The sequence below is a fragment of the Pan paniscus genome, chromosome 9 (assembly GCF_029289425.2).
Source record: "Pan paniscus chromosome 9, NHGRI_mPanPan1-v2.0_pri, whole genome shotgun sequence".
NCBI classification, from domain to species: domain Eukaryota; kingdom Metazoa; phylum Chordata; class Mammalia; order Primates; family Hominidae; genus Pan; species Pan paniscus.
Genome location: NC_073258.2, coordinates 22,326,297 through 22,340,095, shown reverse-complemented (window position 1 = coordinate 22,340,095; position 13,799 = coordinate 22,326,297). Strand labels below are relative to the sequence as shown.

The window sequence follows — 13,799 nt, the reverse complement described above, 5'->3', positions numbered from 1 at the left end:
AAGAAAGAAAAGAAACTTACTTAGTAAAAGAAGAGTTTGGGGCAGAGCATACCAGGGAGAGGGAACCACATGTATAAAGGTCCTGAGGCAGAAAATAACTTGGCTTTGGAACATTCACTTCACAAATATTTATTGGGTGCCACTACGTGCCAGGAAAGCTTATTCGCACTAGGAATACTGCAATGAACAAGTATAAATCATTAACCTCATGGAGCTTACATTCAAGTACATTTTAACATATTCTAATATGCTCTAAGAGGTACTGAAAATTTAGCACATGCCACATCCTGGGTTACTGCATTATTTATTCTTTTAATGTTCCTATACTTATTTCCCCCCAATCAAACTGTAATGGTGCTAATACTAGTAGCATAACAACTACAATTTATTGAGTACTTACTACGTCCCAGGCACTAAGCTAAAGTGTTTGATATGTATCATTAAATTTAATCCTTATCAAAAACCTATGAGGAAATTACAGTTAATAGTCTCAATTTTACATGACAAAACTGAGGCACACAGTGAAAAGAAAATTTCCCAAGATCACATAGTGAGGAAGTAGAGATGCAGGGAATTCAGGGAGTCTAACTGCAGAGCCCACATTTTAACCACCATGCCACACTGCCCTCCCTAAGGCTAAGTCGAGGTATATGATACATTTGTGCATACTCAGTAGCACCTAATAGCTATACCCAGCAGATTCTCCTTCCATACTGGCAGGCTCCCCAACCCCAGTTCTAGAGCAGCTCTAGCTTAGCCTCTGGGTGGGACCCATACAACTCCATTTCCATCAGTGGCAGAGACAGCGCACATGCCCCTGGCCTGGGAATGTGGCTTGACTTTCTCTCTCTGGAAAGAACAATCATCCAGCCATCACATCTCCCTAGCTTGGTCCAGGGTGGTCACCTTCCCAGCTCTACTCTGAATCCTTCATGAGCTACATGCCGGACTATAAGGTGGCACCCCTTGGGATTAAAAAACGAGAAAGTCCCAGCCTCTCTGTTCCTGGAGCTCGCAACAGCGGAACCAGCCAACAGGACATCCACATGGGGACGTACAAAGAGTTCTATCCTGCCTTCCCCTCCATGCCTTGGCCAGTTGTTTCCATCTCAATGGTACCTCCTTTCTGAAGGGTTTTCTTCTGCCTGTTCTTGGAAGTCTATGTAGTCATTCGATATCCACATGGGAAGGTGAGGAAAGAAGCCACGCACAAGGGACTTCAGAAGGGAGGCCAGTCTTCTGAGAGCAAGAGGTGAGGCCTGAGGAGCATGATGTGGGGGAAGAGTGTGGGCTTTGGGTCTGACAGATCTGGGTTCAAGTGCTGGGTGCTGCCACTCATTTGCTGTGCATGACCTTGGAGGACATTGCCCTACTTATCTGAACTTATTAACTCATGTATAAAACATGGATGATAAATAGGTCTCTTACAGCATTGATGGTGAACTCAGTGAACTCAGTGTGGGGGGACTCAATAAACAGTGGTTCTATTCATTACCAACTTTCCTACCTCTGAAAATCCCCAGCACTCTGTTGTCCATCTTTAGCATTTATCCTGCCTTTGTCTTGCATTATGGGAGAACAGGTACTTGTCTCTTCTGCCACTGGGCCACAGGCCTTTGGAAGGCAGGGATATTCCCTCCCTGTGCCATATCCCTTGCGGATCTAGATGCTGAGCTGGCTCAAGTTTAAGCCCCAGTGACCGTGGAGATAATTATCTGCATCAACATCATCGCCTGCCAGTCATCCTGCCAGGCACTGTGTCCCTCCACATACATCCTGAACTCATCTTATCCTCTCAGGCTGTGTTATTATCCACATTTTACACATCAGGAAAATACAGGACTGAAGAGGAAAAGTAACTTACCCAGCGGGTGAGCAGAAAGGGGCACCCCTCCTCACCCCCAGCCAAACCCCATCCCTACATCCATGCCAACATCTAGAGAGCTCTAGGGTCATTCAAGGCCACACAAGACAGGAATCCTTGCCACATAATTCAGAATTTTATTTCCCTGAGTAGCAAAAAATAAACTGACATGGAATTATCTTTTTCCTCCGCATATGTTATTAAACATTTCACAGGCATTGAAAATGAGAGGAAATCTTGATGTGTGCATCTTTGCTCCTCAGCACCTGGGATGGTGCCTTCCACAGAACTGAGAGAAAATACTGAATGTACAGATGAATATGTGAGGGAGTTGCGTGTGTTTGTTAAAGCCCTTTGCCACCAATATCTGTCCTCAAAATAAAATACTGCAAAGTAAGATGAGTTGCTTTGAGACTACAAACAAAATATATTAAGAACGTAGTCAACCTTTAGTTAACCGCCATGAATGGAGGCTGGAGGCAGAGGAACAGTTAACCCAGGTGGCAGGGGCTGGGAAGGGACGAAGGGAAGGAGAGGAGGGAGGAAGGGAGGGAGAGATAAGAGAAATGGAGGGAAGGAAGAAGGAAAGAAAGTAACTTCTGAGGAACCATCCAGTCTCAGGCACCTAGGGAAGCATGTGCTGATAAAGCATTTCCCTGTTACTTTCACACTCACCCTTGAAGATGCATCTAATTAGTGCCATGTTATGGATGAGGAGGCAGGGGCTCGGAGAGAGTGCTTAGTTCATCCAAGGATGTCATAGAGTGAGGAGCACAACTCAAGATCATCTGGCTTCCAGGCCCACACCTACTCCCTGACACCTCAATTTGCTTGGCCAACCAGACTCACCAGCTCTCCTGGAGGAGTTGCTCAAGAGGCTCTTGGGCCTCAAGAAGGGGATTCTCTGCCTGGCCCTGAGGAAACAGTGGGCACAGGAGCTGATGCTGGACAGCTGGCACCTGTGCTCTGTGGGGGGCATTCTCCATTGCTCCTCAATGTCCCCAATGATAGCGGAGTCCCTCACAGACAAAAGGAATCTCCATTCCCAATGATCCGTCTCCTCTTCTTTCAATCAGCTACACGAGGCTGTTTCTTAGGTTTTCCAGACAATAACTTCCCTGTTCCTGAGATGCTTTAGTTATTTCTCAGAGGCTTTTCAAACAGCAAAAACCTAGGCAGGCAACCTGTCCTCAATTTGCTTTCCTGATGGACATGCTGAGCCACTTCTCCCTGCCTCCCCATGCCTTGCCTGGCAGACTGTGTGCTGCCCACCCGTTCCAGGGTAAACCAGTATGTGACAGGAACCCAAATGAGTGACAGCATAGAAGGCGCAGCTCTTGGGAAGGGTACAACGCACATCTTCCCATTGCCTGATGCCGCTCAGACAGGAGTAATGGCCCTTAGCATTCCTCAGCGTGATACGAGGGAGGAGGATGGGAGCCTGTGAATTATGCTGATTCAAATATTTTGAGATGCTCCCTGGACAGGAACAAAAGGAATGTCACTAAAAATCCATTTAAAGAAACCATTGCGTTAGAAATCTTAGTAACTATTGGTGTAATCTGCATTTAGTTTACTTTAAGACCTACTTTTTTTTTAGTTTTCATTTCAACATTTTTAAACTCAGGTAGTTTTATAGGAAAAAAAACCTACCCAATGAATAGTAAACCATTTACATCCCTTAAAATAACTTCTGATCTTGATCAAAAGGCATGTTTGTGCAGAATCCTGCAGCCTTTTCTGATGTGACATTTACAAGATGAAAGCGAAGAGCTGGTCTAAAGAGCTGGGGCGACTGTATCAGCTAGAAAATCATGTAAAAATCCGAGGTGTTTATCAATGTGGAACCAGAGATTTCAATTCCAGCTTTGCAAGAAGGGAACAAAGGCAAGGACATTCTTCCAGTACAGTGTTTTACTGGCTCCACCTGCATCTCAGGAGCAAGCTTCTCCTACCTTGTAAGTCAAAAAGGGAAACCTCATGGATCTCTCTCTCTCTCTCTCTGCAGTACCTCTAATAGCCTGCCTCCTGAATATGTAGATGCAGGTGAGCAATTCCTTGGTTCCTTCCTTAGTATCTAAGGACAGTCTGGTTGTTCTTATCTTGAATATACAATGAGCCTCAGGAAAAAAAAATTAGTGTTCACAAGGAAAGGAAAATTGGTGGCAGGAGCATAGCCTGGCTGGGCACTTCTGACTTGCGTCTAATCACTGATGAAACAGTGATCGGCTTGTGAAGTGTGGGTTAGGTTTTGTTTGTTTGGTTTTTGTACAGTAAAGTACACAAATCTTAAGTACATAGCTTGAATACATTTTAGAAAATTAACATACTTACATAACCACTGCTCAGATTAACATACAGAGCATTACCCATGGCCCCCTTTCTAGTCATATGGGTAGTTTTTGTTTCTTAAAACAACTACCACCACCCACTGTCACTAGGTTGGGTTTCTGAACAATAATCAGAAAGTCTGGCTCAAATGAAGAATACAAGAAGTAACTGGGAATCCCAGGGGCAACACCTAGTGTATTTCATCAGGCAGTAAACGTTTCCATTTCTGTGGGACAGAATTACTCCCACACTCTGATACATCCTTTTCTTTTTTTTTTTTTTTTAGCCCTATTGTCAAAGAAGAGACACCTTTAAAAGAAAATAGATTTCCAAATCAGCTCCTATCTGTATGAAGTAAAGCACTGCTGAGAAAGGAAGAGGTTATGGAAGGGAGTGAAAGACGGGGCAGTGCTAGTTCTGCCTCCCCGCAAGGTTGCTCTGAGAGACTTTGTCCCAAACAGATTTCTCCAAGGGTTCGCCAAAGATGGGGGGTGGGGAGGGGTGGCGCCTGCAAATGGGGGGGATCAATCATGAAAAAGATTCCAGCCTGCGACGCCAGTGCCACCACAGCTGGCCAGTTCTGGTGCTGGTCAGTCCCAAACTGGGGACAAGCTGTGAGGACAGCACTTTAAGTTTCCACTAGTAAAATGGGCCTTTCAGAACCATCCCTTGCCAATCATGAAGGAATGGTCTGAGGGTCAGTGAACGTGTCCACATGAAACTACACCACATTTGAAACATGAAATCTGAAGCCTTAAAGTAGGAATGGAAAACTCCAGTGCCTTGGGGTCAGGCAGGTAATTTAAGGAGTACAGCTGGCCAGCAGGGTAGCAGCTGTGCACCCTGGAGCAGGAGTGGCAGGTCTAAGGGGTTGGATACTGGGACATCTGTTGATTGTCACCACATGGAGAATGTAGGCTCAAGGAAGCAATATCTTTGTTTTTCTCAAGAGCAACCAGGAAGACATTTTCATGTGAAATAATGTAATTCTAAAAATTTGACAGGGAATCTAGTTTAAAAGAAGGGTAACACTGTGGGCCAAATAAAACACGTCAGCAGGGGAATGTAACCCAGAGACAGAGTTCTCAACCACAGGTCAGGACATCCTGGCCTTCCGGTCCAGGGTTCTCAATCTTTATTTCCACCCCATCCTCCTACAGGGATTAGACATGTGCCCCTGGATAGCAGTGGCTTGCTGCGGCAAATAAGAGACACACACTCTGGGCTGAAAATTGCTAAAGTCCAACATCCTTTTCTGTTGTTTGTTTTTAAACAAATTATGAAACCGAGGTCCAGGGAGGAAGAGTGATTTCATCAAGTCCACACAGTGAGGGTGGTGAAGCCTCCCTACTCCCGTGTCCACCATCCGCTGCCTGACCCCTCCCTTGTGGACACAGGTCAGGGTCAGGAGGTGAGAGCAGAGGCGGCAGGAGGCTGGGCCTCATCTCATCAACCTGGAGATTCTGGTTGCCCCAAATGGCCCTCTTACCCCACAAGCCCAAGGTTCCCTGCTGCCAGAGGCTACTGGAGGAGCCTGGGAGGGCCTGTGTTCCTCACCTGCACATCCAGGTTTTTTCGAGAGGAGGCAGGTGTGTTGGCATAAGAGCTGATGGAGGAGCTGGTGTTGATGTCATCAGTGCTGAGGTTGTCTATGGTGTCGCTGATGCCGCTGCTGACGGAGCTGCTGTCGTCCCAGCTGCCAAGACAAACACACATCCTGAGCACCAAAACCTCAGGCTGTTCCAGCTCAGGCTGATGACACAGACAGACAAACACCATCCCCGAAAAGATCCAATCTATGCCATGAAGCCCCGGACAAAGCTCTTTTGCCTCAGATGTGACTCATCTCCACATCAATCATTGCTGTCTGGGATTGGAAGCTGGGTGAAGAGGCTGACAGATACCTTCCCCAAACTAAGTGCTTCCATAGCAGGGGTGGCTACAGACACTACCCATGTCCTACCCCATCCTCAACTTCATCCTGAGAATTTTATGGAAACCAATTTGTTCCTTCCCAGGCCTAGTGGCAGAGTAGGGGCATTGAGTCTGGGGACTAGAGCTAAAAGCATGCAGGGAAGGACTCCGCAGCAGGCACCTGTCGGGTCAGAGGGCAGAGCTGCTGTATGACTTCTGCAGACTTCACTCCTGGAATGAAACGCCGAGCGAGGGAGAGCGGCAACAGTTAGGAGAAACCTGTCAACTTGGTTAGCAGCTCTAACTCTAATAATATCCCCAAATACATCTAAAATAGATGTTCTTCATTTCCCAACCCTCCAACCGAATGAGGTCAGTCCCAAGCTGCCTAAGTCCAGTCTCCTAGCAATGGTTCTTTCTTTCTTTTTTCTTTTGTACCATCTCCCCACCTGCCAATACCACCACCACATTTAATCCAGCACCCAGTCCTATCACCTTGCTTCCAAAACATATCCAAATGTGCAGTTCTCTGCCCCCACTGCCACCCTGCAGTTCATGGTGCGGTCAATGCTGCCTGGATTACTGCTAAAAGGCCAGCTGGTCTCTGTGGTCTGCTTCTGCTCCCTAATGGTCCATCCGCCCGCAGCAGTCAGAATATCCTGTCACTTTACTGCTTAATACCCTTGAGTTGTTTCTCAGGTAATTAAGAGTCCAAACTCTCTATATGGCCCCTCAAGACCCTCTGAGCTTGCCTCCTACCCCAGTCCTGTTTTGCACCCCTCTCCATTGCGAGTGGCTCTGATCACATGCACTTCTGTTCCTTCTAAGCCAAGATTGCTCTCTTTGAGGCTTTCTGTTGGTTGTCCCTCTTTCTGAACACTTGCCCCTGCCTCCTCTCATCTTTCAGATCTCAGCTGAAGTGTTACCTTCTCAGGAAAACCACCCCACCAGCCATCAAGCCTGTCACACTCTGTCACGTCACCCTGTTGCATTTACTCATTTGTTTGCTGTGGGGTAGCAGATATGTAGCAAGTGCTCAATAAATACTTGCTAATCGAGGGCTGGGCACAGTGGCTCATGCCTGTAATCCCAGCACTTTGGGAAGCCAAGGCGGGTGGATCACCTGAGGTCAGGAGTTCGAGACCAGCCTGGCCAACATGGTGAAACCCCATCTCTACTAAAAGTACACAAAAATTAGCCGGGCGTGGTGGCACATGCCTATAATCCCAGCTACTTGGGAACCTGAGGCAGGATGATTGCTTGAACCCGGGAGGCAGAGGTTGCAGTGAGCTGAGATCACATGACTGCACTCCAGCCTGGGCAACAGAGTAAGACTCTGTCTCAAAAACAAACAAACAAACAAAAAAAAAAACAAAAAAAAACTTGCTGATCGAAACTTACAGAAGTGAGAAGTCAGGTAGACAATAAAGCAGAATTCCAAGATCAGTGTGACACTACTCTAATTGACCTATAGGGGAAAAGGGTAAGTATTATTGTTTTTCTAGTGTACAGGCAGAGAAAGTGAGGCTTAGAAAAAAATAGATACCCTGTACAAGGTCAGAGGGCTAGGAAGAGACAGAGTGGATCTTGATTGAGCCATTCTGATTCCAGAACCAACTACCCTCTTTACTGTGACTGCAGACAGTTTTGTATTATGTCAATTCTCAGCACACACCAGATGTGACACAGCCCACTTTCTCAGGAGGAAGCCAGGCTTGGGAGGCCAGGCAGCCTGGTTAAAGGCCGCTCAGCCAGGAGTGGCAGGTCTGATACCAAAGCATTGACTTAACCTCATCATTCTACCACTCAGTCTTCCACAGTCTTGCTGAAAGCCCTACAAAGTGGCAGCGTGGAACCTGGGAAATGCTGAGTGGTTGAGATTTTGAAAGCCAACAGAACATCTGCCACACACACACATAACCCCAAAGTTCTAGTTCATTCCAGCAGCTTGGAAGATACCTGCCTGTACATCTTGAGCTCTGCTGATCAGGCAGGAAGACCAAGGCTTACTAAAAACCTGTTTTCATCACCTTCTCCTTCAACACTATTTGGCTTCCAAAACCCAACCTGGAACATCGCACAGAAATGCGGGGGAATGTGAGGGTGGTCCCAAGGTGGGAGGATGAGGCAGGGAGAGTGAGGGCTCAAAAGGGGCTTATTGTGAATGAATCCACAAGGGTCCAGCAGCTCTGGAACTCTGCACACTTCACTCCTGTAATTCTACTTCTTGTGCCCAGCCCTCCATCCTGTTCCAAATTCTTCCTTTAAGGCTTTCTTCAAATACTCCAGCCCACCCACATCATCTCCTACTTTAAATTCCTACATAGCGTCACACATTTCTATTTGCTTCTATACACTCTTACACAGTTTTCTAGCTATTCTCTATACAAAGGGCTGTCCTATCTTCCAAACATATGCAGGGGCCTGCTTAGCGATAACAACTAAGTGCTTATCATGATCAGGCATTGTGCTGGGTACTTTAAATATATTGTTATAGGTTTCTCCAGTCCTCATATCATACCTGCAAGGTAGGTATCATCCTGCCCATTTTACAAATGAAGAAATAGAGGCTGAAAGAATAAGTACGCTGACCGATGTCATTCAGGGTTGGAACTGGGTTTAAAAAGCAAATGTCTAATTGCAAAATATGTGGTCCTTCTAGTCTGTGTCATGCTGCCTTCTGTAGCAACAACGGCTGTTCCCTGAGCCTGTGCCACATGCCAAACTATTCAACATTTGCACATACTCTCCTAGTCACTCTTAAGGGTGTTTCATAATGAAGAAACTGAGGCCGTGAGGACTGAGGGGCAATGCTGCAGCAATGTCAAGTTCATTCGGTGGACCACGTGCCTTCCATCTCCAAAGACACAGTCTGTGCTCCTTAAATACCTCCTGACGAACTCAATGTGCAGAGGCAAGACAGAGCAAGTTTCTGGTGCAAACTCGCCACCAGTAGTGGATTCTAAGCCCAGCTCCCTGCCCAATGATTCTTTGCAGGGTCACAGCTTCTGTGCCTGTTTCACCTAGGCTGGTAACCACAGGAGGATCTGATTGGGAAAGCATGGTGTCACAGATGGAAAAGGACTCAAATTTGTTCTAGTGATTAAAAGAAAATCCTATGTGTCTTTTCTTGCATCTGCTCTTTGGGGTTAGGAATTTAATGTATCTAAAATTTCTCATAATTTGATGAACAAGAAAGGGGAATGGTGGGAGACGACCGTGGCTGGCAGGGAGGAAGGAGAGCAGTTGTAACAGATGCTCATGAATCCAAGTCCCAGATTTTGTGCTTTGAAATTGTAACCTTTCTTCCCCCATGTCCTTTCAACACCAAGATAATATTCCGGAGGGGCATGTGGCCCTCGATACACAGGATTCTTCCCATATCAGTGCCTGGAGCACTGGGTGCTTACCCTGAGTTGACAGGAAGCCTTTGTAACTGAGCCACCCAGAAGAGGGGAAGCCAGGGATCTAATCCATGGGTGGGAGTGGGGGACACTTATGACAAGGATGAAGGGCAGTGACACAAGGGAAGGCCACAATGAGCAAGGGCAGCCTCGATATTTGCCAGAGCTGTCTGTGGCCAGAAACCAAAGCTGCCCCTGCAGCTGGAAAACCAGCCATGTCTCCTTTGCTTCTGGGTCTCTGGGATACTGGCAAGTTCATCTTGACATAAAGTCACTTAGTTCTAACTTGTCCTTTTCCATTCAGGGTACAAATGATCAGGAGCCACCAAGATTAGTTCAGTGAGTTAGCAGATGTATTCTGAGGAAAACCAGTTCCACCAGATGCTCTGTGATAAGAATGTTGCCCTAAGAAGGGAATGTGGAATCTCCTGCCTTGTTGGAGATTCACACTGTAAACAGTACATCAACATTTTAACAGCTGTGAAGTCCAGTAAAGATCACTATAACTTTGCCTAAAGGAGCATTCCCCAAACTTATGTGACTACACAGGAAACGCTGAGAAGAATGAAGCACACACACACACAAAAAAAGCGAAAATGAAGAAAAATGCAATAGAGCCTAGAGCTGCCAGTGGCTACTTGATTTTCACTTCCCTGAGAAGGAAGCTGGCACAGTGGGAAGCAGAGCTGAGAGGGATGGAAGTGTGCCTTTGACATCGCTTGAGTGCCCATATCCAGCCATACTGAAAGCCAGAAGCACCCCTGGGAGATCCAGCCATGAGAAATAGTAAATTCCTTTCTTTCGCTTTTTGTCACTTGGCATACTCATGCTAACTAATGGGGAAGCGTAACTTGTTTGTAAAATAACTCCAGATATGTGGTTGAGAGTCAGATGGGAAAAATGTGGAAAGCATGCAGAATTCACTCAGGCAGTAAGGACACTGGTTGAATCTAATCAAGTGACAAAGGAAATTAGGTACAACCTGGGATGAGGCACAAAACTCCACTGACCCAAATCGGGCAATAAATGTTGAAAGCAGTTACAAAAAGTGATTAAGATAGCAACTTGAAAGGAACCTAGAGAATTCGTGTTTACTATGTGGTGAAATGAAATTCCAGAGAAGTGGCTTGGGGACCTCGATAACACAGCAGAAAGAACTACAGTGTACTCAGCTATGATTCTGGAACCATCATTCCTGGAAGAGGATTGGACCATTCCTGTGTCCTGGTCCTGAAACGGTCGGAGAAAAACCATATGATGGCGCTGAGCCCACCTGAGATGATAAACCGACTACCCTTATTTCAGAGTGTGTGATTTTAAATCTGGGAAAGGTTTAAAAAGATGAAAAAGAATGATGAAGTAAATCATAATATTAAGATTAAGGCTTTGTGATCATTGGGTTAATCAGTATGTATTTATAACATTTAAAAGAATACACAGCATATAACAGGATCTGACAAAACAGTCTTGTGATTTCAATTTGAAATGACTATTGATTTTTTACTTGAGACTTTTAAGCTGAAATGTTTAAGAATTGGATTACGGTTGTAAAAAGAATTGAAATGTTTATGAAAATAATTTATGACATTTGTAACTTTAAATTATTTGATTTGCAAGAGTTGCTTAAGTGCTTAGAAAGATTTTGCTTGTTTGGCTGGGAAATCTACTCTGTTAGACATCTGAAGAGCTTAAGGAAACCAGGTATGTTAAATTTACGAATGCAGTCTAAAATATTTCAGAAAATTTAATTATCCAAGCTTTCAAACAGCACTAATTTTGTAGGTAAGTGTAATCTGTTGCCTGAATAAAGTACTAATTGACAACAAGTGAAAATGATCTTAATTTATGAATAAAATACTTGTTTTATAGATGTGATTTCTAAGAAAATCTAGATAAAAAACCAAAAACTTCGATTAAATATTAAATCCTAGTTAACTCTAAGAAGTTATTTTTGGGCACAAAAGCACTCTTAAAAATAAGATATTTTTTAAAGTATTAAAGCAGGTTTCATCTTTTGAATGAATCAATGATTTTTATATGAATGACTAGAAGAATAAATGAACCCACGATGGCATCTTCTCTCCTCACCAGTTTTTGCCACTCCAGTTCACCTTCACTCTACACAATAAAACTTTCAAAGCAGCTCCAAAATTGCTCTGAAAATGTTGGTGGAGATAGCACTGTGTTTGACAACCTTGGGAAATAAGCAAAACAACCCCAGGGCCTCCTCCTGGAAACTAACAGGAATATGGGACACAGAGCTTGGCTGGTTTCCCTATCTTTTTGGTTTTTTAATAATTTTAAGACAGCCTATCACAGATATACCTGACTTCTTTGGCTGAAACATCTAGAGAAATGGCTAGAAGATAATTCCATTGATTCATCAGAACAATCAACACAAAAGCATGATTTCCTAGCCAGATCACAGTCATGTACCTTTTTCTCCACCAATGAAATGCCCTACATTGGTCAAGTCAGATAAGAACATAACTGGAGTTATAAGTGATCAGATTTTAAAATAACCTTCACATATTTTTAGCCAATGTATAGGTGGAAGGAATTTTATGAAACATTTTCTATGTTTCTTCTCATAAACTCAACATTTTTAGACCCTTAGCCAAGGGCTTTGAATTCACTTGTTCATCTTATCCATTGAGCCACTGCCCCTGTGTGCCAGGCACTGTGCAAGGCGGTGGGGATACAGTGAGAACTCAGAGTTTTCCCTGCCTTGACCATAAATCCAGTAGACATAACAGACAAGAACATAGCTTAGACACAAATGAAAACATAAAATAGGGAGATGAGCAAAGGGCACCAAGTGGAAACAACACTGGTTCCAAACATCATTTCTATAGCCTCCCATATCTCCTAAAGCCACCAGCCAAGTTGGAGCACAAAGAGCTCTTCTGGCAGAGTTCCAAAGCCCGGGCCCACCAACGCTTTTAGCTATGCTGCTTTCTTCTTCAACACATGGACACGCCAAGGGCCAGGAGCAAGGAGAGCCAGGCCTTTGCTCCAGGCTTCCACAGAACTACCACCCGTGAGGGTTCAGACAAGACACATCCTCTCCAGGCCCCAGTCTTCTCTTCTTCATAATGGAGTAGCTGGACTAAGCCATCCCAAAGGTTCCTTTCCAACGGACGTCCTTTACATTTATGCTCAGAGAAAAGTTGGTACAAAGGCAAGTGGGCACACTGGAGTTCTCCACACTGAATGGTCTCCCCTGGTTCAGTAAAAGCTGCCAAACAGGTAACTCCATTTTCTAATGTCTGGGCTTTTTCATTGCTGATTTCACCTGTCAGATTATTTTTAGGTAGCCCTGAGTTAGCGGCCCTTTTTAGACAGAAGTATGTTCTCTTATTTGATACAATCCCCATGGGAGCCTTTCAGTTCACATGTGCTACCTGCTTGGTCCTGCAATTTGAGTTGGCAAACTCTGGTATAGAGGCGTTACAACTCAACTCACAACAGAGTGTCTGAACCAGACCATGCTATTTATCCAAAGAAAGAGGATGCAATCTTGCCTAATACTTAAAGCCACCATTGACAGCGTTACCAAATATGCCAGGCACTGTAGTAGGCACATTATTTATATTATTCCACTCCCAGTTTCCCCCGGATGGAAAGGAGACTTAGGACGCAGAGCTCATCAGAAGGATGAGATTCAAACCACGGCAGAATGACTGCAAGCAGCCTTCCAGCTCATCTGAAAGATGGCAGTGTCTTATAGATTGTAGCGCACAGCTATAGTACATACAGATCAGCTTTGAAATCTGTTAACTAGCTTAATCAAAAAGAACCTCCATCTACCAGCAGCCACCAAGTGTATCAAGAACAGACCCCATTTTGGCCAACATGTAGCCTTTTAACCAGAATCAAGGCTCTCACAGCCTCAGCCTCAGCTGTTTCTCTACTACCTCTTGGAGAAATACAGATGTGAAGGGAAAAGCCTCTACAAAAGTGACCAGAAAATCCATTCAAACATGGAAGGGCCCATTAAACCACGAGATCCAGTTTCAGTCTTAGAAGGGATGCTGACATCACCGCGTCAGGAATCCAAATGCCACTCAGAGGGCTTAAAGCACAATTTTAACAACCCCAAGACAAGCGATTTGCTATGAAAAAATGCAGGTGAAAGAAGCATAAATTATTTCAGCTTCACACATCTATTTTGCTCCACTGTTGTGAGGAGTGAGAATTCCACAGAACTGAGAAAGTAAACCAGACTTCACTGGGACCCCTGAGAAACTATATTTAATATAGGCAAATTTTTAATATCAAGCTCT

The 13,799-nt window shown here is 44.7% G+C and overlaps 1 protein-coding gene across 13 annotated transcripts in view; it reads right to left on the bottom strand.

Annotated features, from left to right (window-relative positions):
• Window positions 1-13,799, bottom strand: part of NAV2 (neuron navigator 2) — a 770,363-nt gene that overhangs the window by 79,654 nt on the left and 676,910 nt on the right. For all 13 annotated transcript variants that reach the window (XR_008620161.2, XM_063608132.1, XM_063608133.1 and 10 more), the window contains one exon: window positions 5,753-5,891. Coding sequence is in view for 12 of the 13 variants with exons in the window: in XM_063608132.1 (XP_063464202.1) it covers window positions 5,753-5,891 (139 nt within the window). In the remaining variant the exon portion in view is untranslated. The remainder of the gene's footprint in view (window positions 1-5,752; window positions 5,892-13,799) is intronic.